Source organism: Lissotriton helveticus, chromosome 1_1 (genome assembly GCF_964261635.1).
Source record: "Lissotriton helveticus chromosome 1_1, aLisHel1.1, whole genome shotgun sequence".
NCBI classification, from domain to species: domain Eukaryota; kingdom Metazoa; phylum Chordata; class Amphibia; order Caudata; family Salamandridae; genus Lissotriton; species Lissotriton helveticus.
In genome coordinates, this window is record NC_136057.1 from 1,000,815,100 (window position 1) to 1,000,842,247 (window position 27,148).

General features: G+C 46.2%; 1 protein-coding gene across 1 annotated transcript in view; it reads right to left on the reverse strand.

The window, feature by feature from the left end:
- The window catches only part of LOC144763336 (uncharacterized), a 167,561-nt gene that overhangs the window by 29,439 nt on the left and 110,974 nt on the right, over positions 1 to 27,148 (reverse strand). The window contains exon 3 of the mRNA XM_078648828.1: positions 12,403 to 12,463. Coding sequence (XP_078504954.1) covers positions 12,403 to 12,463 — 61 coding nt within the window. The remainder of the gene's footprint in view (positions 1 to 12,402; positions 12,464 to 27,148) is intronic.

Below are 27,148 nucleotides of genomic sequence, written 5' to 3' on the forward strand. Positions count from 1 at the left end.
GCTTTTCTGCCCCCCTGTTGCCTTGTTGTGCTCCCTTTTCTGCCCCCCCACCCACCTGTTGCCTCGTTGTGCTCGCTTTTGTTCCCCCACCCCCCTAGTCCTCGTTGTGCTCGCTTTTCTGCTCCCCCACCCCCTGTTCCTCGTTGTGCTCGCTTTTCTGCCCCCCCACCCACTGTTCCTCATTGTGCTCGCTTTTCTGCCCCCCCACCCCCTGTTGCCTCGTTGTGCTCGCTTTTCTTCCCCCCCTTGTTCCTCGTGTGTGTGTGTGTGTGTGGGTGGCTCTGTGTGTGCGTGTAAGTGGGGGGCGTTGTGTGTGTGGTGGGCTCTGTGTGTGTGTGTGTGGTGGGCTCTGTGTGTGTGTGGTGGGCTCTGTGTGTGTGTGGTGGGCTCTGTGTGTGTGTGTGTGTGTGGAGGGCTCTGTGTGTGTGTGGTGGGCTCTGTGTCTGTGTGGGTGGTGGGCTCTGTGTATGGGGGGGGCTCTGTGTGTGTGTGTGGGGGGCTCTGTGTGTGTGTGTGGAACTCTGTGTGTGTTTGGGGCTCTGTGAGTGTGTGGGGGGCTCTGTGTGTGTGTGGGGGCTCTGTGTGTGTGGAGGGGGCTGTGTGTGTGTGGGGGGGCTCTGTGTGTGTGGGGGGGCTCTGTGTGTGTGTGGGGCTCTGTATGTGTGTGGGGCTCTGTGTGTGTGTCGGGGGGCTGTGTGTGTGGGGCTGTGTGTGTGTGTGGGGCTGTGTGTGTGTGTGTGGGGCTGTGTGTGTGGGGGGGCTGTGTGTGTGTGGGGGGCTGTGTGTGTGGGTCTGTGTGTGTGTGTGGGGCTGTGTGTATGTGTGTGGGGCTGTGTGTGTGTGTGGGGCTGTGTGTGTGTGTGGGGCTGTGTGTGTGTGTGGGGCTGTGTGTGTGTGTGTGGGGCTGTGTGTGTATGGGGGGGCTGTGTGTGTGGGGGGGGCTGTGTGTGGGGGGCTGTGTGTGTGTGGGGGGCTGTGTGTGTGTGTGGGGCTGTGTGTGTATATGGGGCTGTGTGTGGGGGGGGCTGTGTATGTGTGTGGGGCTGTGTGTGTGTGGGGGCTCTGTATGTGTGTGGGGCTGTGTGTGTGTGTGTGTGTGGGGCTGTGTGTGTGGCGCTGTGTGTGTGGGGGGCTGTGTGTGTGTGGGGCTGTGTGGGGCTGTGTGTGTGTGGGGCTGTGTGTGTGGGGCTGTGTGTGTGTGGGGCTGTGTGTGTGTGGGGCTGTGTGTGTGTGTGTGGGGCTCGGGGTGTGTGTGTGGGGCTCTGTGTGTGTGTGGGGGGCTCTGTGTGTGTGTGGGGGGGGCTCTGTGTGTGTGGGGCTCTGTGTGTGTGGGGGGCTCTGTATGTGTGTGTGGGGCTCTGTGTGTGTGGGGGCTCTGTGTGTGTGTGGCTGTGTGTGTGGGGGGGAGCTCTGTGTGTATGCGTTTGTGGGGCTGTGTGTGTGTGTGGGGCTGTGTGTGTGTGTGGGGGGCGGTGTGTGTGTGGGGCTGTGTGTGTGGGTGGGGCTGTGTGTGTATGGGGGGGCTGTGTGTGTTTGTGGGGGGCTGTGTGTGTGTGGGGGGCTGTGTGTGTGAGGGGGCTGTGTGTGTGTGGGGCTGTGTGTGTGTGTGGGGCTGTGTGTGTGGGGGGCTGTGTGTGTTTGTGGGGTGGGCTCTGTGTGTGTGGGGGGCGCTCTGTGTGTGTGTGGGGTGCTCTGTGTGTGTGTGTGGGGCTGTGTGTGTGTGTGGGGCTGTGTGTGTGGGGGGGCTGTGTGTGTGGGGGGGCTGTGTGTGTGTGGGGGGGCTGTGTGTGTGGGGCTGTGTGTATGTGGGGGGCTGTGTGTGTGGGGGGCTGTGTGTGTGTGGGGGGCTGTGTGTGTGTGTGTGTGGGGCTGTGTGTGTGGGGGCCTGTGTGTGTGGGGGGGCTGTGTGTGTGTGGCTGTCTGTGTGTGTGGGGCTGTGTGTGTGGGGGGCTGTGTGTCTGTGTGTGGGGCTGTGTGTCTGTGTGTCTGTGTGTGGGCCTGTGTGTCTGTGTGTGGGGGGGGCTTTGTGTCTCTGTGTGTGTGGGACTGTGTGTGTGTGTAGGGGACTGTGTGTCTGTGTGTGTGGGGGGGCTGTGTGTGTGGGGCTGTGTGTGTGGGGGGCTCTCTGTGTGTGTGGGGCTCTGTGTGTGTGTGGGGGGGCTCTGTGTGTGTGTGTGTGGGGGGGGTCTGTGTGTGTGTGTGGGGAGCTCTTTGTGTGTGTCTGTGTGGCTCTCTGTGGGTGCAAATGCAATAGGTCTCGCATTTGCGAGAGATTAAGGTATTGACATTGTAAATGACAATGCCATTTATTTATCTGTTTTCAAAACCAATACATAAATAAAAATGTTGTCATTTACAATGCCAGTAGCTCTAACTCTGGCAAAGGCGAAACCGTTGCATTGTAAATGCCTGTTTACATAGTGAAAAATTGGCACAGGCCGCCTTGAAAGACCTACAGAGTACAACACAAAGATGCAAGAATGGCTCCTTAGATGGAACCATGGTGACTCTGAAGAGCTGCCCTACAGATGCGGTGTGAGCCTTGGCATCTCTGAGCCAGCACATGGATACAGATGAAAAGACAGTAGATGAGCATAAGGAGGCAGCCAAGTGATACCATAAATTTGAAAATTGTGTTTGCTTCCCTCACGAATCTGAGGTCCAATCTGGAGTTTTTGGAGAGTGAAGCTCTGTCAGCAAGATTCTTATTTTGGGATTTCCTGTCACAATGAAGGCAGTGGTCTTGAAAACAGAAATACAACAGAACCTGAAGGATTTCCCTGCAGAGACTCAGGAAGCAGGAAGGGCCTGTCTGTGTCGAAAGCTTCCCAATTGCTGACTCAACAGAAAAGAGAGTAAGCACGGGTACTGTAATGATAGTGTTGGCCAATTCTATACATTGGTGCTTGAGCAATCTTTACAGTAAGGACTCTGTCCAGTAACGTCACCTCACTAAAGGAATAGAGGATATGTGGCAGGTTGTCTGTGAAAATGCTGCCCAAAGAAAAACACTTGTGTGTTCTCTTCATTATTCATTCTCCAACTAAACGCTTTTACGTTTTATGAGGGTGCTGCAGCACCTCCCAAACCCCTAATTCCAGTGGCACTGATTTTGTACAGCAGTAGTGGGCTTGAGAGTGGCTGCCAGGAAGGGAAAGGTCATGCTGAACAACGCCAATGCCCATGATTTCCTGGAGCACTGACTCACAAACTTAAAAAATAACCAAGACATGCAGGTCATAAAAGGGTTAAATTCCCTAGGCATGTGGGTAACCTTATGGTTCCCATTATGGTTACGGGTCCAAGACAATCAAACGATCTATGTGTTTTTCAGTCCTGAGTCAGAACCGGACTTTAGGATGCAAACTCAAACAGAGTGAATAAAGTTACTATACTTGGTGGAATTTTCTCTGCGCCTTATTGAGGAGTACTGAGACTGGTTTGAACTAACTGTCCCTTTGAATGCCATAATGCCATAGGGGATGGGATTCATTGTGACTCCCCTGGGTATTGCTGTTTTAGGATTATGCTGATGTTTTTCTTTTTGAGACTCTTTTTATGTTAGTTTTCTCTCACTTTTCTTTCCCGCCCTAATTTTTAGGTTGAAGCCCACCAGCCAGCGCATCTGGTTTGCTAAAGACATCGTAGGGACATTGAAAAAGCTGACCTAGGAATGCATTCCGTCCATTGGATTTTGTGGTTTGTAACTCACATGTTCTGGCTTTCTATTTGCTGGCTTTATTTGTTTTAGACTGTCCAGCTTCCAGCTTGGGTGCGTCCGTCCCGTTGCCCACATCTTGTTTAATGTACTCTTCCATAAACTCACTTTCTGAAAACAGGCCTTTAAATCTTGGGCCTTATTTATGAAGGACCTGCGCCGCCGGTGCGTCACTTTTAAAATGGGAAAAAGTGACGTACTAGTGGCGCAAGGCCTTCATAAATGAGGCCCCTTGTTCTTATCTTGTCACGTTTTCTGTGCATTTCAAGAAAGAGGTCAAGGGTCAAGCTGTCATTTAAGGGAGCTTGGTGTTTACTTTTCTCTCTCTGGTTTCAAAGTTAGAGACTATATGTGATAATCCTGCTGAGTATCCATGCAAGAGGAGAGGATGTAGGATGTTTTTTTTCTATCACACATATTTTTTAGCTCTTGCCTGGCGTTGCAGCGCGCATGCGCTGCTCCCTCTGCGAGGGCTTCTTGGAATCAATATGGTTTCAGAAGTCATGTTACTGCTCTGCCCATAATTTTCATTGGTGTGCGTCTTTTGGCGTCATGGATTATGCTGAATGGAGGGAGTGTGATGATTGTACCAGAGGCTTTTTAGTCCCTCCTCGTTGCCACCCTGTCCTCTTTTGGTCCGCCCACCCAGACTGGATCTTTTGACATGGTGGGCTTTATAATGATTGTCGGCACTTTTTTTTCCAGTGTGGGCTGTGCATTTACTCGTGGGTGATGGTCATTTAATAATGTTTTTGATTTGACTATACTTTATTTAGCGATTCTTGTTAAGTCATTTTAATTATTATACTGTACACGGGCTTGTGCCGAGATGTGCGTACAGAAGTGAAGGACACTCACGTGGCTTGAAGCTTGATTCTTAACTTTAACACTGAGTGCAGCGCCTGCTTCAAGGACACCACACTCAGTGTTAAACGCTTTTTTTAAAAATGAGCGCAGTGTCCTTCAAGCAGCGCCACACTTTTTTTGTATTCTTGTTTACTTACATATTCGCAGCGGCCACTTCAGGGACACCACGCTCTGTTTGTGTTTTTTTTTTTTTTACTTTTAAACTTAGCACGGCGCCGCTTCACGGACACCGCAATCAGTTTATTTATATATTTCTTAACTTTAACACTGAGCGCAGCACCCGCTTCAAGGACACCACGCTCAGTGTTAAAGTTAAAACTGTCATGTGAGAAGTCACCTTAATAAAGGGGTATTACGCCGCAGTTCCCCTCATGACTCTAAATATATTTGTATCCCACCCTTCAGGTAAGAGGTCATCTTCATGAAGTGGTATATTTAGATGGAGGGTAAGCTCCACATGAGCTGTGGCGTCTCCGTGCCCCCTCTGCCATCCCATGCCTTAAACATGTTCATAGGCCGCCGTCCATCCCAGGTGAGAGGCCACCTTTATGAAAGGGGTAGCTTCAAAAGGAGGGAGTCAGCCTCAGCAAGCACCGCCAAGTTCTCTGTGCCCATGTCTCCTGCCTCCCGTGCATCACACAGCCATACCCCGGCCTTAGCCCCCTCCCCACACACCCCTATGTATCTGCCAATCTCCCAGGTGAGAGGACATTAGGGTGCGGGGGGCGCCTCACTCAGGAGTATTTGTTTCTCTGTCACCCCCCCCTCCCATTCACTCCCTCCCAGTTGAGAGGCCACCTTCCGAAAGGAGATTCTTCAAGGACAGCATGCTATGGGGAGGGACGTAAGAATGAGGTCAGCCCCACCCAGGAGCCTCCTTTGCCTCACCCCCCTCCCTGCTCCCGCTGTCTGCCCCTCCTCGCCCTGATTCCTTCTCCGATTGGAAGTGCCTCACATCTGTACTGATCCAGAGTTACAGCCAGCAGTCTAGTGTTTCTTGTATGCCCTACACTAGACACCCACCCACCACTGATGTCACTGGTCAGGTGACACAGCTCTAATAAAAGGGGCCGAGCGCACGTGCTCGAGGCCAGTTGTACCAGTACCTGACTGTGTCCGTGTCAGTCATTCTTAGCAATGAGGGCCCAGGGCCCCCAACATTACATTGGCGACGAGGGCGGACGCTAGCTACGCGTGCCGCAGCTGAGAAGCCCCGGAAAGAAGAAGGGAAGTGCCCATGTGCAGGGCATTCCCCTGGGGAAGCGGCGCCGGCCGCCGAGAGGCCTGCAGGGCGTAAGCCGAGCCCTGGGCCTGCCTGCAGACACGAAGGTGACCGGGAGCCTACCCCACACCTTTGAGCCCAGCCTGCAAGGCCCCCGGCGTGGGGTGATGAAGAGCGGACCGACCGGAGCCCACCCGCGTCGGACGCCACTGCGCCCCTGCCTGGGGTGAAGAGAGAGAGCCGTGCAGAGCCCACCTGCATCGGCCGCCACCACTCGGTGAAACCTCCGCGGAGCCCACCCGCGTGGAGGAGGAAGGCCGTCGGCCGAAGGTGAGCCCGGGCGTTGCTAAATGCCTGGGAGGGGGGCGCGCAAGGCTGGAGCGACCCCCCCGTGACTGCATGACAAGCGGTGCCCACCCGCGAAGTGAAAAGGCCCGTCGGCCGAACACCAAGGTGATGCCGGAAAGCAAAGCGCCAAAAGCTGAGCCCACCCGCATGGCGTGCGAGGTCGACCAGACCGGAGGTGAGCTAGGGCGCTAATAATGCCCCCGGGGGTCGCGCGTGCCTGAAGCGACCCCCCTTCTGATTGTGTATCAAAGCGGAGCCTACCCGCTATAAATATACTGCGCCCCTAGTATAGCGAGGCCAGCGGAGCCCACCCGCGGCCTGCCTGCAGCGCCCCCTCCCCCGCCGCGTGTGTGAAGTGCGGCGGCGGGGTGAACTAACTACGAGAGAGCGCCCGCAGCGTGAGGGAAGCTGCGGGCGCCGTTTAAAGAAAGCGGAGCCCACCCGCGAGGTGACAGAGAACTCTGAACCCCCCCCCCTGCGCAGCCTGCGAGGAATGAGGTCAACTGCGAGGGACGCGAAAGGGTTGAAGAAACCGCCGGGAGACTTGCGTGACAGCTGCCGGTGGTAGTACCCCGCACTCAGATACAGTGCGCACGTAGCTGGCAGTCCCAACCCGCTGTGTGGTCCCAGCGCGACCGCTGCCAAAGCTAAGAAAATCGCGGCAGAGAAGCACCCCCGCTGCATGAGTGAAGTTGCCCTGCCCACTGTTGAAAGTCGGCAGCAGAGAAGAGTCCCGGACGTGGAAGGCACAAAGGAAAATATTTTCCAAAAAGCAAAGCAGCACGGCCCCAGCAAGCTGCACTCACCAGAGGTGGCCTGTCCTTCTTTTTCTCTCCCTCTGCCCCCAAGTAGTCTCCTGCCCGGACAGAGCAACCGGGAGCACCACGGAACCACCCGGTGTGAGGGTCCAGAAAGAGGAAACAAAACGAAGTGGATTGCATCAGGTAATGGAACACTGTCACCTAGTGGCCAATTGCGAAATTACACCCACAGATCCCAACAAAACCCTGTAAAGAGACTGGAGCAAGCACGAAGCTGCCAAAGCACCAAACGTGCCCCAGGACAAGTGAGCAGCAGATCAAGGGGTCTGCATGGCGGAAGGAAGAAACACAGTGACAGGAGAGCACAGGTGCGTCGAGCCAAGTGCACATGTGCCAGGAGAAGAGTGAAATCACTAGCATGCACCAAGACTGATGCACAGACGCCACACAGCCAGAGCAGTGAAAAGCCGCCGACAAGTGAGTGCCCAGGAGCGCACCAGAAGCGCAGGAACGCACCAGAAGCGCTAGGAACACACCAGGGGACAGTGCAGGAACGCACCAGCCACGCAGGAACCGTACCACAAAGCGCAAGAACGCGACAGGAGTGCAAGAACTCCACACCCGCATGAATGGACCGCGCAGCACTGCGCCGGAACGTGCCAAGAGCGCCAAGAATCAAGAGCGCCAGAGTGACGCTGCCCAGCGACACGCCAATGCCACAGAACAACACTGCGCAGAACGCGCAAGGAGTGAAGGAACTCCACACCTCAGGACCGAACAGCACAGCTTTGCGCAGGACCGCGCAAGGAGTGAAGCAACTCCACACATCAGGACAGCACAGCATTGCGCAGGACCGCGCAAGGAGTGAAGGAACTCCACGCCACCACGACCGAGTAACGCAGGGATCGCGTCCTCGGAGACCTGTCAGTAGGTCACAGCGAAGATGACTTGCCAAAAAGTCACCGCCAGATGCGGACCAGTCAATTGGTCGCCCGGAAAAGAAAAGGAGAAGATGACCAGGCAGTTGGTCACCCGGAAAGGAAAGGAGAAGATGACCAGGCCGTTGGTCACCCGGAAAGAAAAGGAGAAGATGACCAGGCTGTTGGTCACCCGGAAAGAAAAGGAGAAGATGACCAGGCCATTGGTCACCCGGAAAGAAAAGGAGAAGATGACCAGGCTGTTGGTCACCCGGAAAGGAAAGGAGAAGATGACCAGGCCGTTGGTCACCCGGAAGGAAAAGAAAGGAGAAGCGGACAGTCAGAAGATCACGACTGCAAAGACATGCCAGAAGATCAAAGGCATAGCAACTGAATAGATCAAGAAGAGGTCCATGGACGGGACCCAGAAGAGGTCTGATGACACCGACCCACAGTAAAGAAGGAGCGACAGGAAGAAAGGTGCGATGCCTGGTTTGGCCATCGGAAGAAGAGGAGGCGTGTCCTAAGGGTAGGACGCAACCAGGGAGTTTCGTGTGGAGTGCACGCCACACGGAGATGGCCTGGGTGATTGAAGAAAAGAAAGGGACCGACCACGTCGTGAAAGGAATGAAGGAGAAGAAGGGTAGTGAGTGCCACTCGAAGACCATAAGAAGTGAAGAGGTGTGACCAGTCAACTCACACACCCATCAGAAGAAGATGGCGACATGCACCGGAACACCGGAGTGCAGCGGAGAACAAGGCCTGGCATGAACACCGGCGGCACAAGTCAAAGATATCCATCTACAAGCCATCCATCCATGTGGCGATCGTAGAAGATAGCAAGTTTGGACTGTTGACAACATTCTACCTTTGGGGTTGAGCGGAAGATTGAATGGCGAGAGTGCTCACACATCCGGCTGAGGAACTGACCACTCCACATCAACCCGTGGCAGCCCAAGAAGCAAAGGCCTCAAGGGACTCTGGTGGCAGCAAGTCCCGCAAGAGAGACGGATCCATGACGGTGCGTCTGCAAGACCCACGGAGAGGAAAGCTTTGCGTGCAAGAAAAGAGTCAACAGCGTAACCTTCAGGTGGAACTCTGACACAACGGTGAAGATCGTGGAGCGCCCCGCTCACGGCCCGAAGGCTATGGTGGAGCAACATGACCGACAACACCAGTCCAGTGGAAGCCTGGCAAAGAGGTCCTCCCGGACATCTTGTGAGAGAGGAATACCGGCGAAGAGGGGCATCCTAGTGAGAGGGATGTATGCACCTACTCCTTTCATCTGCCCAGAAATACTTTGAAGCCTGCTCAGAGACATCACCAAGGACCAGGACTGAAGAGGAGAACCGAGAAGACAAACAATGCTCGGATCACGTCATCCTTCTATCTAAACTACCAACTATCACCAGTGGAGCCAAGCAAAGGCAAGACCGAGAACAATGTCCAAGCGGCGCAGATAGAAGATAGGACCCGCTGAAGAACGGCAAACCATGCCACAATGACTCATGAGTCCTTAATGCAGTAACTACACCATCTGCGATCTGCAATCCACCAAAGAGACTCATTTCAATTTACAGAGTCCAGTGTTATATTGCACGTACATTTTTCATTCCCACAGGTTGAACTTTATCGTGGGGTTTGCAAACTGCATTTTTCTTCCACAGGTTGGACTTTCATTTGTTTTCATTTTTCCCGAAGTTTGGGAGGGATGTACTGATCCAGAGTTACAGCCAGCAGTCTAGTGTTTCTTGTATGCCCTACACTAGACACCCACCCACCACTGATGTCACTGGTCAGGTGACACAGCTCTAATAAAAGGGGCCGAGCGCACGTGCTCGAGGCCAGTTGTACCAGTACCTGACTGTGTCCGTGTCAGTCATTCTTAGCAATGAGGGCCCAGGGCCCCCAACATTACAACATCAAGGAGCAGGTGGCTCGAAGCGAGTCTGCTTGCCAAGCATTTACCAGCTTGTTTTCCTCCAGTTCCCGCCGTGGAATAGCAGAATGAATAAAAGCCCCCCCTTTTCTGAATAATGTTTGAGTCAGTACGTGAAATAGAAAAATAATTGATACTTTGATCATGTTCAAGTCACACCACATTTCTTCTTGGCTCCTGAACTAATACTTGTCATACTAGCAAACTCAATTATGCTCGTTTTATCGACCCTGGAAGGATGACAGGCGGCCCGGCGGGACTTACTTCCCGTCATCTGTGGTTTGCACAGAAGTTCAACCATTCAGATAGTCGCATCCGCGGGACTCGAATCAGCATTGCTCCCCATTCTAGGCAAAGTCGCTGAGAAACATTTTAATAGCATTACCTCACAATTCCTGGAGGAGAATAATATTTTGCACCAGTCCCAGATGGGGTTCCGTCCTGAACACAGCACAGAATCTGCCCTCCTCCTAGTCACTGAGAAACTTAAAATGATACTGGATTGGGGGGTGCGGTAGCCATTTGGGTTGCAGAGCGCACAATGTAATTCATTTTCTTTATTTATTTACTTACCTCCGTTTGGCCATATTCCAAAGTTTACTACCCACCACCCTGCCCCTCCCCTGCCCCGCCCCACCACCCCACAGCGCTCCCTCGAGGAGCCGCTACTACTGGTAGCCATCGCTGCAGCTAAGTTGCAGGAGACACGGAAAAACAATGAGCTGAATAAGACTGTGGAACTTGTAGGTTCAAATATGCAAACCGAGGGAGATCCTATACAATGAGCTCCAGCTCTGCACTGGATTATATACCTCTGTATAAAGAAACACATTCCAGTAAAGGGTGGGTCTCCATGATGCATAAGTTTGCTATCAATGGATCTATGGGCCTACAGCCACGGTGATCTTGGTAGCATGTAAATAAAAGTCTGTTAATAAAACACCGCTGTGTGGCGTTAACTGCCCCTGAGTGTACCGTGAAATCCTCGACTCCAACAACTACACATGAGCCACCATGCAGCTCCACTGCTCACAACCAGCCATCAGCAACACACCTGCCATACTGTGGTTTCCACAAGTGCAGAATGCAGTTATTCTGACACCCAACACGATTATCCACAAAGATGAAACCATCCTGTACCAGTGCAAGATCAAGCATGTCTGACACCTCTTTCGCCTATTATTCTGTCAGACATTACTTAGAGCAGGGTTCTCCAATGTCAGGCCTGGAGGGCCGGATCCCTGCCAGATTTTTAAGATAACTACATTTATCTAAATGGGGATATGCTAAAAATCGGCCATGGATCCGGCCCTCCAGGACCGACTGAGGAGAACCCTGACTTACAGGATACATTTGTTTAGACTGCATTTACAGAGTTATGCTTAGTTCACCTATCACTTCTACCAAAGCACAGTGACAACAATTTTTAAGGCAAGCATAATGCAGAGAAAGATTGAAACATTATAACTATATACTTAGAAATACTCCACGTTTTTTTAATATCTTGTTTGGGTTAAGGTTAATGGTATTGTAGTTAATAGAAAATCAATGTAAATAAAATTAAAGAAGACTTAGGGTTAGGGTTCAAATAACAGCACTTACTATTTGAACTGTTTTAAATTAATGAATTTCATGAATTCAGTAACATTTTCAATCATGATAACTGCTAGTATCCACTCAATTAAATAACATATATGTAGCTAATTAAATATCAATTTAGGATTACGTTAAAAAATGAAATTAATTAAACTCAATTTATGATTAGAGTAAGATTTAATTTATCTGAAGTTAATGTACATTTTTAAATGTGATTAGTTGTAGGGTTTGGGTTAGCGTTAGGATTCCAAGAAGGTTATAAATTGTTTTTAATTTAAGTTATATTGATATAATTGATTTACATTGATCTAATAAAACAAGTTCTAGGTTAGTATTCATTTATTATAGCTTTGAATGGATATTATTTTCTGTTAGAGTTGTTGCTGGAATGAATGAGTTTATTATTTTACAGATTGTTGGAGTTAGGACAAACTCACATTAAGGTGTGGAAGAAATTGTTTGTTTGGATAATGTCGGGCTGCAACGCTTTTTGTGGTGACTTGCATGCTATGTTTTAAGTATGTTGAGGGGTGCATGACTTCCCAGGAGTCTGTAGAGAACTTAAGTACTATGAACAGTTTGTAGCAGTTGGGTGATGCAGGTCAAGGTCAATAATTATGTGTATGAACACAAATGGTGGCACATAGATGGCAACTGTCTGTGCAGTCTCTGGTTTGTTGGTTTGTGTACAGACTACAATTATGCCAGATGAGTGTGTGAAGAATACCTAACAAGTTGTGTATGGAAGTTACATGAACCACAGTGGTGTTGAGAGGATGCAACAGAGTCTTGTGTATTTGTTTATGAATCAGAGTTGCCGGAATGAATATGGAGAATTCTTAAGACATACAGATAGAAATACAGATAGATAGACAGTCAAGAGACAGGTGGCTCTGGAAATAAAGAGAATCACTGTTAAATAATAGGCAGATGATAAATGATATTTAGAGACAAGCGCATTAAAAGACATACACTGTGTGGTTAAAGGTGTCAATTTGTACCAGATGCAGAGCTTAACTCCTTCTACAGATTACCTGAGGTACAGTCAGGCTTTGTCGGTAGAGACGTGGGAGCTTTCCAGCACTTGTGCCTGATCTGTGGAGAAGGAAACAGACACAATTGCTTAAGACATATGAAAGCTCAAACAGATCTTGTCCATAGGCTCTTGATGGTGACTCAAATCCTTAAATAATAGCAATCCTCCCTGTATCTAATCTTATAATGTTAACTGTATTTGAACACCATATTTATTGATGTTTTTTTAATGTTTACCCATGTGTTGTTACATAACCAGGAACATTTAAATAGATTACACCAGAAATTAATTTGTCACGTGACTCTTCTAATGATAGGTGCTTTGCTACTCAACTACTTTTAGCAATTATGGAAGATTTAAAGCAGCGTTATCCATAGTCTTATCACCTTCAGTTTTAGCCTTAGCCCCATGTAGCATATACCACACATAATATCTGCACAAGAAAAAGGCTTCATTAAGAAGTTATGTTACAAGGATGTAACAGCCCAGCAGAATTTGAACAGCTTCTGCTCCATCTGCCGCTAGGGTTCCATTACACCATATTTATACTTCGAATTTACCATCATTCCACGTGAACTAGATTCTATACATGAGCTAGTAATTCTAATTAAAGGAAACTTACCCAATACTACACATCCCCTTTCCTTGAAACAAAATTAAAACACAATAAGTAACATCAAAGAAATAAAGACAAGCCCCTCCATTTCCCTTTTTTAGAAAAAAATTGTCCCTTATTCACATACATATTCTTCCAAGTTGTTAGGTTTTCTAATATTTTTTTATTACTGCAACCAGCTGCATCCCCTGATTGATTCCAACTACTACCTTCACACATTCTTTGCATGCCTTCTTTACCTGATTCTCACTCCAATGCATTCTCTTCATGCCCCACTCTGCAGTCCACCACCTGCTCATTCTCATGTGCTATTGCCAACCACCAGTACTTATACAACCCCTGTTTAACTTCTTCCTCCCCACCATAACTGTAGGAAGTCGGGAACACCAGAAACGAAGACTTGAAGAAACTTTATTAATAATCCTGAGTTTTTTAAGCAGACATCCGTCCACAAGTAAGTACAGCCTTAGAATGTCAACTGACAAACACCCATCATATATCTATATTCCCACCCCCATTTGAAAATGTTTGAGTCGCCCCACCACCCCCCATGAGCATCGCCCATTCACAGAGCTGAGAGCGACATATGAAATAGACACCAGTGATACCAAGCAGTGTTTCACTCGTGTCTACCTCATGACACCACAGTAGCATTACAAATGAAAACACTTGCAGATGGCAAAGGGAGAACGTGTGCGTGTGCTCTACCACAATAACATCTTTTATCCATACCATGCTTAGCGAGGGCCAGGCAACTCATGTGACGAATGCTCCCATAATCCAGCTCCACCGTATTCTTCATGACTCTTACCACTTCTTTGGGATTGCTAAAAGTACTCTCTCCTTTGACTACCTTCCTAACAAGATTTACTCCTACCCACTGTCCAATGTACCAAAATAAGTCTTATTCTTTTCCTGTGAAGCCAAAATACAATTTCTTACATTCTTAACATCCCAATCTAACTTTTTACTTCTCTTCATCGATCCAGGATTCACCTTGGAATGTGGTACCCGACATCTCATCAATCCAAACGGACTCTGACCCACAGCCTCATGCTGTGTCATTCTGTATGTCCACACCATTCTCATAAGTTTACATTCCCAGTTCTTTCTGGCTTTACTTGCCAATAGTATTATACCTTTCACCATTCTATTTGCCCTTTCCACAACAGCATTTCCCCAAGGATGATATAGCACCATGAATTTCTGTGCTATACCTGCAAATTTTACAAAAGATTTCATCTCCTCTGACCTGAACTGCACTCCATTGTCAGTCAATATTGACGAAGGAAAACCTTTCCGTAGTAAAACCTCCTCCAGAAATGTAAGGACTGTATTTACTTTACTTACCACCACCAGCTCAATCCACATGGAAAACAAAACCCCCAAAACAATAATGTACCTGGATGTGCCATCCGACCATGTAATAGGCTCTGTAATATCTAATGCTATATCTTCCCGAGGTAGCTTAGATGATAATGGGGGACTTACTACATTCTCATAATCAACACATGTTCTCACAAATCTCTCGATTTCTAAATCCACCTTCGGCCACCATTATAACATTTTTATATTGTGTTTGGTCTTTGTGATGCCTGAATGTCCTTTGTGATCAATTGAAATAATTTTGCCTCTTTTTCCAGTAGGTGGAATAATTTTCTCACCTCTACATATAAATTCGTCATTCACACTTATCACACACTTCCCAGAAAGCTTCCAGTTTTTCAACCCATTCACTCATATGCACTTTTTCCCAACCATTCACAATTTTATCCTTCACCATCTTTAATGCATCATCCTCACTGTATGCATCCATCCACTCTTCTTTTTGTAAACTGCTCGTCACTTTGTTATCAAAAATGCTGGATTCTGAAAATTGATTCCATGGATCTTGATCAATTTCCCTGAGCGGTAATGACATTCTGCTCAGGAAATCCTGCAACCTCATTGATAATTCTCGCTGATGATCTATCAAGCCTTCTGTAGTTGGCAGCTTGGTCAAAGGCTTGCGATCAGACTGTACTGTAAAGTTCCTACCCAAAATTAATTTCTGAAAATGATCTATTGCCCATACACACGCTAGTGTCTCCCTCTCTATGATGGAGTATTTTTCCTCAGTGGGTGACAGAGCGAAAGGCGAACACAATTACAACTTCATTAACCTGTTCCGATTTCTGAGATAACACACCTACTAATCCTGAACCATTAGAGTCTGTAGTAACATTAGTGTCTGTCAAAGAATCAAAACTTTGTAAGGTTGGGGCATTAGCAATAGCTTGTTTTATTTCCTCAAAAGACTTCATTTCACTAAAAATTAACTTTGTCCTTCATTACAAGCCTCATTTAATGAGTTTTATGTGAAAACATTTACACAAATTTTGAGTAGAATTCGGCTAACCCAAGGAATGATGATCAGCTCCTCCTTGGTATTAGGAGCTGGAGCATTCATTATAGCTTCCACAAGGTTCGTCTTGGGTTTAATACCAACATCACAGTTCTCATTGTCCACATTTTTTACCATTTTTTCTGCAAACTTGCATTTAGAGCTTTCAGCAGACAAACCTTTCTCCTTAGCAATTCCAAGCACCTTTCTCAAGACTTCATGATGTTTTTTGTTCCTCCCCATTACCTAGATGCCATCTTGGAAGAATACAAACTCTCGTATAAACCCAAACAATTGTGACATTAACATTTGAAACACTAAAAGCCAATCCAAACAACATGCACTTGAATTGGAAACAGCCGAAGGCTGTACAAAATGTAGTAAGGTGCCTGCTTTTGGGTTTTAACACACACCACCTGTTCCAACACTACAGACAAACCTAATGTCGAAACCCACTTAGCTTGCCTGGTTAACAACAACATTTCGTCAATCCTGGGTAATGGGAACTAATCTACTAATATGTTTCCATTCAACTACCTCAAGTCCACACATGGACAAACCTTTCCATTAGACTTTCAGGCAACCACCAATGGAGAAACCCACTCAAATGTCTTCTGCTTCCTTTTACACACCCTGGCATAGTGCCCTATTGTGCCACATTCTACACACATAGCAGAGTTTGCAGGACACCTGTTGAATTTAGATGAATGTGTCATGCTGCCACATCTAAAACACATGTTAGAGTTCTCTCCATGTTCCCAGCGCTCTAATTTTCTTTTATCCTTCTAAACATTGTAGTTCCCACTGCTCGACCTAATATTCGGTTTACTGTCCGAGATTTTCCCAACAGAGTTGACCACCTTCTTCTCCTGTGATAATGCACCTTTTTTTTAATTTTATTTTTATTTTTTTATTGAGAATTCATACTGGTACAAAACGAAAGACCATTTCATAGATTATTCCATACAATATTCCTTCTATTAAGACTAAAAGGAGATACAATAAATACGATAAATAGACATTATATATAAGGGCATGCTTCCATCTTCAATAAAACCATTATAGTTCTTAAATACCTTATGCACATAAAAATAAAAGAATTTACTAGCCCATATTTACAATCGTGACTCTCTCCAAGCTTTCAAGGGTGCCCAGATTTTTAACCCAAATTCCCGTGTCTTTCTGCCCTTTAGTGCATAGAGTGTGGCCTCGATATTATGGATACCCAGTTGTCTGGTCAGCCACATTTGAAATGATGGAGCATTCTCGTCCTTCCATGCTGCTGATATGAGGCTACGCAGTACTGCCGTTGAGATAAAAATGAACGCTTCGGTCTCTTTATTTACACCCAGTTTAATAAAACTTCCAAAGATCATCAAGGTCGGGGATAGACTGATCTTAATGCCTAGCAGCCCCTCCCAAAATGTCTCTATCTCCCCTTTTATGATGCTTAATTTCTCACAGTTATGGAACATATGCATCAGATCCGCTGGGCCTTTCAAACATCTAGGGCATTTATTATCTTCCCTTTTACCCCAGTCGAAGAGTTTGGAGGGTGTATAATAAAGGTCAAATAATGTTTTAAAATGTTGTGCCTTCAGATTAGAGGAACGTAAAATCTCCTTATCTAATTGTAGCGCTCTATCAAGAACCACATCTGGATCCGCCAATTTTCTGGCCCAGGAGACTTCCTTTTTATCCATATCATCCTGGATCCCAGATATTAAAGCTTTGTAAATAGTTTTGATTCTACGCCCTCCTTTTAACAGATACTCCAGAGCACTACAGCGATTGCCAGGGGAAATGCGGGGTCTTGTAAATTTCAGCATTTGAATAACCTGGAGATATTTAAGACTTTGACTACTAGATATCCCATATTTCAGCTGAATCGCCCCGAAGCTCATCACATCCTCCCCCTCCATTATATCCCCTACTGTCCGAATACCCAGTTGTTCCCAGTATTTCCATGTCCCATCTATACTTAAGTTTGGGAAAAACCCTGACTTCTAGAGAGGGGTATATAGATTAATCTTAGGAATCAATAACACCTTTTGTGCTTTTTTCCACACCTCCCAAGCACTATCCGCTAACTTATATCTCATTTTCTTAAAATACCTACAACCTTTTTTCCTTAATAATGCCCCCACGGCCTCCCTCCCCATTAATAACTCATATATAGAGGGGACCTCTTGATTGCTATGGGCGGGATCTTGGGCAGCGGATTTACTTGTAGAAGGATCGAATAAGATTGCCATTTGCGTTAATAGGCATGCCCAATGATAATACCTTAGATTCGGGATGCCCAATCCACCTAGATCCTGTGAAAGAGACGTAAACTTCAACGAACGTCTAATCTTCCCGTATTGCCATAAGAACCTCCTAAAAATATTTTCCATAGATTTTAACAACACCTCATCTATTAAAAAGCGAATAGAGCGAAACAGATACAAGACGTTAGGTAACAAGGGCCTAGATGTAGGTAATTTCATTTTACCACTTCTTAAATACCGAATTTTACCGATTCGGTATTTAAGAAGTGGTAAAATAGAGGGGGGGGGGATGTAGGTATTACAGAATCGGTAAATACCGAATCGTTAAGATTCGGTATTTACCGATTATGTAAATTCCGATTCGGTAATGCCCATTGATTCCTATGGGCATTGAAGCCCATAGGAATCAATGGGCATTACCGAATCGGTATTTACCGATTCAGTAAATACCGATTCCAGCAAGGGTGCAGGGGGTGTCACTTCGACACCCTCTAGCACCCCAAATACAGGCATGTGTGCCATGTGGCACACAGACAGGCCCTAAGGGCATGTCTGTCTGTCACATGGCATAGGTGTGCATGCACACATGTGCATGCACACCTGGATTCGGTATTTTACCACCCAATTGGATTGAGTGGTAAAATACCGAATCTGAAAGGCCTTTGGGACTCAGAAGAGTCCCACCTACATCTAGAAGTTACCGAATCGGTAACATACCGATTCGGTAAATTTACCGAATCGGTAAATTTACCGATTCGGTAAAATTGGCCCCCCTACATCCCAATAACCCATTTACCGGCCGGTAAATGGCCACCTACATCTGGCCCATAGTCATTTTGAGGACGTTGGATCTACCTATGAGTGACAAGTGCAGAGTATCTGTTCTTTTAAGGTCCCGTTCGATCGTTTTTAACAACGGGACAAAGTTATCCTTTATGATTAATTCTGTTGCATTAATTGTCACTCCCAGAAATGTTGCGGCATCCACATAACTATGATCAGATTTAACTCTGCTTTTTGTACAGATTACCTGAGTTTTCCCCTCATTCAACCGATACCCAGAGTATCTGCCAAACTCCTTGGTAATTTTCACTAATGCACGCATGGCCGAGACAGGTTCCACGGATATTACTGCCAGGTCATCAGCGTACGCTAAAATCTTGGTCTCATGTCTATTAATTATAACTGGCTTAATCTCCACATTCCGTAAGATCTGCCCAATCAGTGGATCTATAAACAAAGCAAACGAAATGATTGAACAGGGACACCCCTGACGTGTCCCTGTTGTTATACTGATCTTCCCTGAACTTTCACCCATCACCTGCACCTTATCAACCGGGTTGGACTACATAGCTTTGATGGCAGTCAGGATTCTTGGCCCAAACCCTCTATCTGCCAGTAACCCCCACAAGTAGCCCCACCTAACGCGGTCAAAAGCTTTTTCGGCATCGAGGAGGATCATGGCCACCCCCCCCCCCCCCTGACAGCATGGGCCTCAAACAGAGATATTGCACGTCTTATAAGATCTGTTGTTCCACGCCCTGGGATAAACCCCTGCTGCCAGGGGAGACTAGGCCGCCAATAAACCCTCCCCAGACACTTCGCCAGAATCTTAGCGTATATTTTATTGTCCGCATTTATCAGTGATATCGGTCTGTAGGACCCAGGATTTTCCCTAGGCTTCCCTTTCTTATGGAAAATCACTATATTTGTATCCTTCCATGTCTCCGGTATTATACCAGTGCCTACTATGCCATTAAATAAATCCCATAACAGTGGCACCAGCACGCTAGAGATGCACTTATAGACCTCCAATGAGATGCTATCCGGCCCTGCTGCCTTACCAGCAGCTAGTTCCTGTAATGTCTCTAGCACCTCATTGATCATTATATCCCTCTACAGTATTTCGCTTTCCAGCTCCTCTAATTTAGATCCTTCGTCCGGATCCTCTCCCTGTGGATTCTCCCCATCCATCTCTTCCTGGTACAGTGTTTGATAAAAGTTTTTGAACACCTCTAAAATCTCTTGTGGTTCCACATACTCCTGACCATTCTCCTGGATACTCGTTATTATATTTTTAGTGGTACCCTGCCTACTTCGAAGTGCCAGTGCTCTACCCGCCTGTTCCCGTTTCATACATTTTGCCTTTAAAGGCTTGGTATTCAAGGGCAGCTTTTACAGCCATCTGTTTATGTATATCTGCTTTAACAGAGCTAATTCTCAGCTGACTTATTTTCCCATCTTTCCCTTGTAGGATATCTAGGCCATGTTGTTCTTCTGCTTCTGCCAATTTAGCATATAGCCTATCCTTATCACCCCGCACTTTATTCCTAATCCGAGCGGCGTAACTAATCGTTTCCCCCCTAAGTGCTGCTTTGAATGTATTCCACACACTATTACAGGATGCGCTGTACCGATTAGCGTAGAAAAATTCACTAGACAATTTCCTCAGATGCTTAACATACATGCTGTCTGCCAACAGTTTCCTATCCAAAGTCCAAACCCTTTGTTTTCTTGGTGACTTTAGAAGATTATAGCTCAGATGTAGGGGGCTATGGTCTGATAGGACCTTCGGCAACTTCCTGATGCTGACTTTACTAATTTCCGTAGATGAAATCAGGAAATAATCTAGTTTTGTGTATTTTTGATAAGGGCATGAGAAGTAGGTGTACCCTGGATTACCGGGCTCCTTATTTCCCCAGACATCAGAAAGGCCGTGGTACTGCATCATAGAGCACAGGGCCCGAAAAACCCTTGGCTTCCGGCCTGCATACCGATTCTTACCAGTAAGATCGGCGGATATATTAAAATCACCACACACCACCAAGGGGGGAGGCCAGTTAGCCAACTCTCTCTCTAGTAACTCAAAGGTCTCAGAATCATCCTGGTTGGAGCCATATAACCCACAGATTGTTATACCCATACACATTTCGGCCAGTGCCCACCTCCCTAATGGGTCAGACTTATAGCGCTTGACCCCGCCAAGTCCTGTTTTCCCTAGAATGGCTACCCCTCTTACTGTCGAAGTCTGAGAAGAGCAAGATAAAATATCGTAACCCCCCAGATTGAGCAGCTGTTTTTTCGCCCATGGTAGATGTGTTTCTTGAAGACATAAAATGTCTATGTATTCCGACTTAACAAACTCGGCCAATCTGCGCCTCTTTTTCCAGTCGTTAAGCCCCCCTATATTAATAGAGCAGAAACTAAGATTCACCATTAATGCAGTTATACATTTCCTCCACTATTTGTACCAAACACTGGATAGAGACACCATCTAATCCGAAATAGGAACCATGCCCGACTCCCACAGATAGGAACATACTTGTACCATGAATTCTCTTTTATGACTTTTTCCCCCCTTAATCACCTCCCTGTCACCCCCCAACCTTCCCTGACCCGCCCACCCCCCCCACCCCCTTCCCTTCCCCCCAGCCCCTCCCATCCTTGTGAAGAGCTCAGACCTTAGTCTGTGCTTGCAATGATTGCAGTGATAGCGATTTGGGCATTTCATACAATTACTTTTCAGTGCCTAATGCCCCCTTACCACCCCCAGCATGACTTTATGATCAAACGTGATACAGAATTCAAAAGAAGAAGAACAGAAGAAGCAAGAAAAGAAACAGATTGGAAAACAAGAATGAGGATCCAAGCAGCCCATCCCTCTTTGACCAGGGCTAGCCAGCCTTCATTTACCCACTTGTTTCCCTAACTTCCTAGGGAGTCTAAATATTCTTGTGCCTTCACTTCTGAGGCAAAGTACTGAGTCCGGCCTTCATTTATTATTTTTAGTTGTGCAGGGTTAATGAGATATACTTGGATGTGTTTATCCTGAAATGGTTTGATCAACTGTCTCAACCTCCAGCGCCTCTCCACCGTTGTGTGGCAGTAATCTGGCCTGACGAAGAAGGTGACTCCCTCGCTGGATCTTCGTGCTTCCGGTCTAGCTTTTTCAGCAATGGCTTGCCGTAAGAAAAAGTTGCCCAAGAATATTAAAATTGCCCTTGGCTTGTCCCCTCTCCCCGCACCAGATCGAATTTTAAACGGAGTGCGATGCACTCTCTGAATTTCTGCAGACCAGTTGTAGTCAGTGAGCTCTGGGAATGCCACTTTGAGCAAATTTATCATGTACCCCCTTACATCCGAACCCTCCACCCCTTCAGGTATCCCAAGTACCGCAGATTATTCCGCCTGAGTCTGTTTTCCATGTCCTCCAGCTTCCACTGAATATCAGTAACCTGGGCACATTGGGACTCGACTCTAGTGGTGGCAGCGGCGACCTCCGATTCGGTTGCAACAATCCTTTCTTCAAGGTTTGACACCCTGTCACCCACAGTGGCACATGCCTTGGACAGCTTTCTGACCATGCCTTGCATCTTCCACATTGCGGTCTGCGATTTGCGGCTATCCTGGCGTGTTTCCTCACGATGAGCCAGAATTGCCTGGTGGATGACCTCCAGGATCGGTGTATGGGTTACAAGGTTTTCTGAATTGGGGCTTCCCTGGAGTGGCATAGAGGATGAGTGATCCCAACTTACGTCTCGCGCTGGCTCCTGCTGATTTGATTGAGTGTTAGCCCTTTTAGCTGTGTTAGGGGGGTCCTGTTCAAGGTCACTTCTGATTCAAAGTTGCTTTCCCCCTGAGATGAACTCCTATCATCTTCTGACCACTCCGCCTCTTCTGAGACAGAATAGAAACATTCGCTACTCTCCTTCTCCTTCTCTTTGCCATCCGTCCAGAACACAAGGGGGCAGAGCCCTTCCAACCCATCTTCGCCTGGGGTACTACCTACCCCTACTTGAGCCGGTATCGATCCAGTTGGATAATAGTGCCCTTTTTCCCAGGGGTAGCCATACCTGAGACGTGTGCTGCTGATAGTTTGACCTCCTCCTGTAGGCGTAGGGGTAGGGGTAGGGAGGTAGATACCTCTTCAGTCTTGGAGGTCGGACCTCCCTTACTCCCTGAGAACATTCATGGGATTAATGCAGTCGCTGGACGCGTTTTTGCGGAAGCCTGCTTCTCTTTTCTTGGTGGCTCTGCAGAGGGTGTGCGAATTTTAGTCGGGGACCCATCCTTACCGGATTCCTTGGTTTTCAAAAGAATAGTGGACGAGTTATCGGGGGCAAGATGGTGACCGCGTAGTGGTCGTTTTGCAGTGCTTGCTGGAAAGGGCAAGGTTCATTGAAGCCCCACACTGGCGCTAGAAGGCAATAACCGGCACTTGAATAAAGAAGAAAGAAAATCTAAATGCTGTCGGTGACTTACTGTTTGTTTTTCGCTGCAATAAGAGCCACGCGAGCGGGGAAGCCTGGACTCCTGTGGCTCCGTGGGTCAAGCGGCGCTCTGTTTCTCTGACTCCGGCTTCAGCTCAGGTGTAGTGGGCATGTCGGAAGGGACAGGCGGAGTGAGCGGAGCGAACGGAGCGAGCGGAGAGAATGAAGTTTGGACAGAATGGCGCCTAAGCCAACTCCTGGAGCCTCGGCGAAATCGCCAATGGCGGCAGTGGTAGCGGCCCGAAGGAAAACCCAGGCAGCGGAGCGATAATGTAGCTTTGGTGCAACAATCAGACAACTCTGCTTTTTCTCAACATGGCTATAATGTCTTTGAAACAAGCTTCCTCTTCTCCTTCAACTTATACCTTATCTTGAATGGACTTATTTTTTGTATACATTACGATCTGGTCACGCACTAGTTGATTGCGTAAATTGCCACATTTGCATGTGATCGCCAGTTCTTTAAGAGCAAATAGTCTACAATGCTTTGAAATTTCTCCTGCTGTATTTGAATGAGTGCTTGTCTTGTGACTGCTATGCATACTGCGGAAGTGAAATGATTATCAAGATACAAGATCACACTCTTAAAAACTTCCAACTCCCCAGTTGTATCAGGTTTCTGTAATATGCATAGCCCTATAGGTCCCAGACAATACATAAGGATTCATTTTTCCTCTCTGCGGAAAATTAACCACTAATGTCTTCCAGAACAGCAATGTAGTTCAGAAACTATTCTTTCAATTAATTCCATTGGACAGCATGTTCCCCAGGAGTGGCCAAAAACTCCTTGAGTAAATTTCAATGCAAGGGCTTTCTACCCCCATTCCCTGCTGCTGCATAACTTCACTACACAACATGCTCTCAACGTTATTTTCTTTTTTACATGCCAATATAGGTGTTTTACCTTAAAACAAATCAGTTTGTTATTCAGGCTGCATACATCCCTGTTTGTTCTGTCAACAATTGAATACCTCAGAAAAGTGATTAACGCCTCCTTAGGTGTGTGCGCTGTGAATAGTAATTTTGACCCCTCCGCTATCCAACACTTTCCCTACTGCTGTTCTCATTGGAATTGGATAAGTAAATTTTACCCCTTCGCTATCCAACATTTTCCCTACTGTTGCTCCATTTGGAGTGGGAATAATAATTTTTACCCCACCGCTATCCAACAATTTCCCTACTGTTGCACTGACTGTATTGGGAAATTTAAGTTTAAATATTTGTAAACAGCTTAATGTTTTAATTTATAATAGAATGTTTTTGTAAATACATTTTGTGTTATTGGTATATATCTATATCTATATATATATATATATATATATATATATATATATATATATATATATATATATATATATATATATAGATATATATATATATATATATATATATATATATATATATATATAATCTATATATTTGTACATTTTTATATAATTCTAAAATTATAAAATATATTTAAATTAATAGTTTATTAATTAATCCTTACTGTTGCACTCGTTGGAGTGGGAATAGTAATTTTTACATTTCCACTATCCAACACTTTCCCTACTGTTGCACTCACTGGAGTGGGAATAGTGATTTTGACCCCTCCGCTATCCAACACTTTCCCTACTGTTGCACTCACTGGAGTGGTAATAGTAATTTTGACCCCCTCCGCTATCCAACACTTTCCCTACTGTTACACTCACTGGAGTGGGAATAGTAATTTTGACCCCTCCGCTATCCAACACTTTCCCTACTATTACACTTACTGGAGTGGGAATAGTAATGTTTACCCCTCCGCTATCCAACACTTTCGTTACTGTTACACTCACTGGAGTGGGAATAGTAATTTCGACCGCTCCGCTATCCAACACTTTCCCTACTGTTACACTTACTGGAGTGGGAATAGTAATTTTTACCCCTCGCCTATCCAACACTTTCCTTACTGTTTCACTCACTGGAGTAGGAATAGTAATTTTTACCCCAACGCTATCTAACTCTTTCTCTACATGCGCAAGATGTACAACATAGGGTTTTTTCATAGAAGAAGGGCGGCGAGGATCAGGAAGGAGAGCGGCCAGGTAGAGGAGGAGGCAGCCACGCAGGTAAGGGCCTTCTGTTTTTAGTTTTTAATTAATTTGGAAGGGTGGAGGGGCTGGTTAACACAAGCTAGTAATTCTAATTAAAGGATGCTTACCAAATACACCGCCCGAACTATCAGATGAGGAAGACAGATTTGGTGTAGGGCAGAATGCTTCCTCATAGGGTGACCAAAACCTCTGTATCTAGTAATCATTTAAAGAAAATGCCTATTCATGCATGAATGGCAAAAAGGCTACTCATACAGAATACCTTGAGAACCACAACAAAAATCCAGTAAAACAATAATTTAGATGAAATTTGGTACCATACCAGATGGTACCATACCAGAATACTGTAACCAACAAATCTTCTGACAGAAATATCATGTCCTAAATATACTTAACAAACACATTGCCCCTTTAGAGTTGCTAATAGATCATAAAACATCACCAAACAGGACAATCATGTTGTCAACGATATTTAAGACAGGATATTTCTGTCATGCAATATTTTTCTAACAATATTGGAGCAAACAATCCCCCAAAATGGAGTGTCCCAACACTTATACCAACTCTAACAAAACAAATGTCAAGGGTCACAAACATTGCTGTGTCACACATGTGGAAAGGTTTAGGGAGATACAAAACTGAAATACAGCGAATAGATGATGCGCAACCCAATCCCCCAGTAGACAAAATATTATTAAAGACAATCAACCAAAAAGAAGAGACTCAAGAAATACCTAAAATCAAAGTAGTGTGTGCAGGATAAAACATACAGTAGTCTTATAAGAAACCATGATCTGCACACAGTGCTTGAGCTGCATATTAAAGAGGGTACACAAAAGACTGCATTTTCAAAGGTTCTGGTCAGGAGACCCCTCCCTAGCTTTCATTCAGTAACTATGGAAGAAAATATCTGTATTGCAATGAGTAAAAAAAAAAAATCTTCATTGGAGGCCACTTGCTTCATTCCTCGCAAATCAAGGCAAGCTTTGAAAACTCATGATCTAGGTTAAATCATAAGTTTCCTTGTGTACGTTTGCCAAAAACACAGCTTCCAAAACGTTTGGAACTATTTCCCAATGCAACTCGGATGCCCTGGAAACTATGCCACAAGAACTGCCATGCCAAACCCTGGCCACATACTGTCTTGGATCTGTTTCAGCAGTTCTTACAAAAGCTTTTGCCATCCAGTGTATTCAAAATCCGTCTAATCCTTGGGGCCTGCAATCTATAATATTCGTGCTTTTAACGCTTTTTTGGTTTAATCCTTGATTTTTTCAAAAGGCTTGTATACCTGAAGGGTACAAGCTGGAGGGTGATACTGTTAAGCTTTCCAAATGTGTTATATATGATTTGCACGTTCAATTGTAGGCATGGAGTCTATGAAAATATAGGAACTGTCCAGTCTTTGCCAACTTGCATGCCTCTTCGATTGCTTCTGCATATTTAATACCTCTATCACAGAACAATTTCTAGAACTTCAAATAACTAGTATATTATTGTTCTTTCAATAAACAGACAGGGAAAAGGAACAGATTAAGTATGCTGTTTTGAATACAAAATGCATTAAATAGATTTTTTTTGTTACTCACGAGTCTATCTCATACAAGCTCAAAGCACTGCACCGTTACCCTTTAATATTTTACCGCTATAACAATTGTTTTGATTGAATATCAAATTATCCAAACCCTTCCACCTCTGCCATCTAGGTGCAGAGGAGCCGGAGAGGCCTACCATACGATATGTCCTGTAGATGAAGGTCACAGTAATAATCAGCATAATGTACACAAATAGGAGGTGTCCCACGACGGCACAGGAATCTGTACGCTCCCAGGTGCACTCATTGTCCTCATAGTCTAGCAGCGGCATGTCGTGCGCTTCATGGTCATTCATGTTTACAACATGTAAGGATGGGTTGCCCACAGGCAAACACAGTCACTTCAATAGGAACTCCATCATAAAGGCCAAAAGAGCTCATGTGCTGCAGAAATAATGCCTAGGCTTCATTCGTTGCCATGGTAGCAGATTGTGATGCTCAAGTGTAGAAAAGATGGCATCATCCTTCCTGGTCTGACAACCACAGTAGCCAGGGAAGAGGTTCCCCTAGACTCAACTTCAGCCTGTAAGTTTACA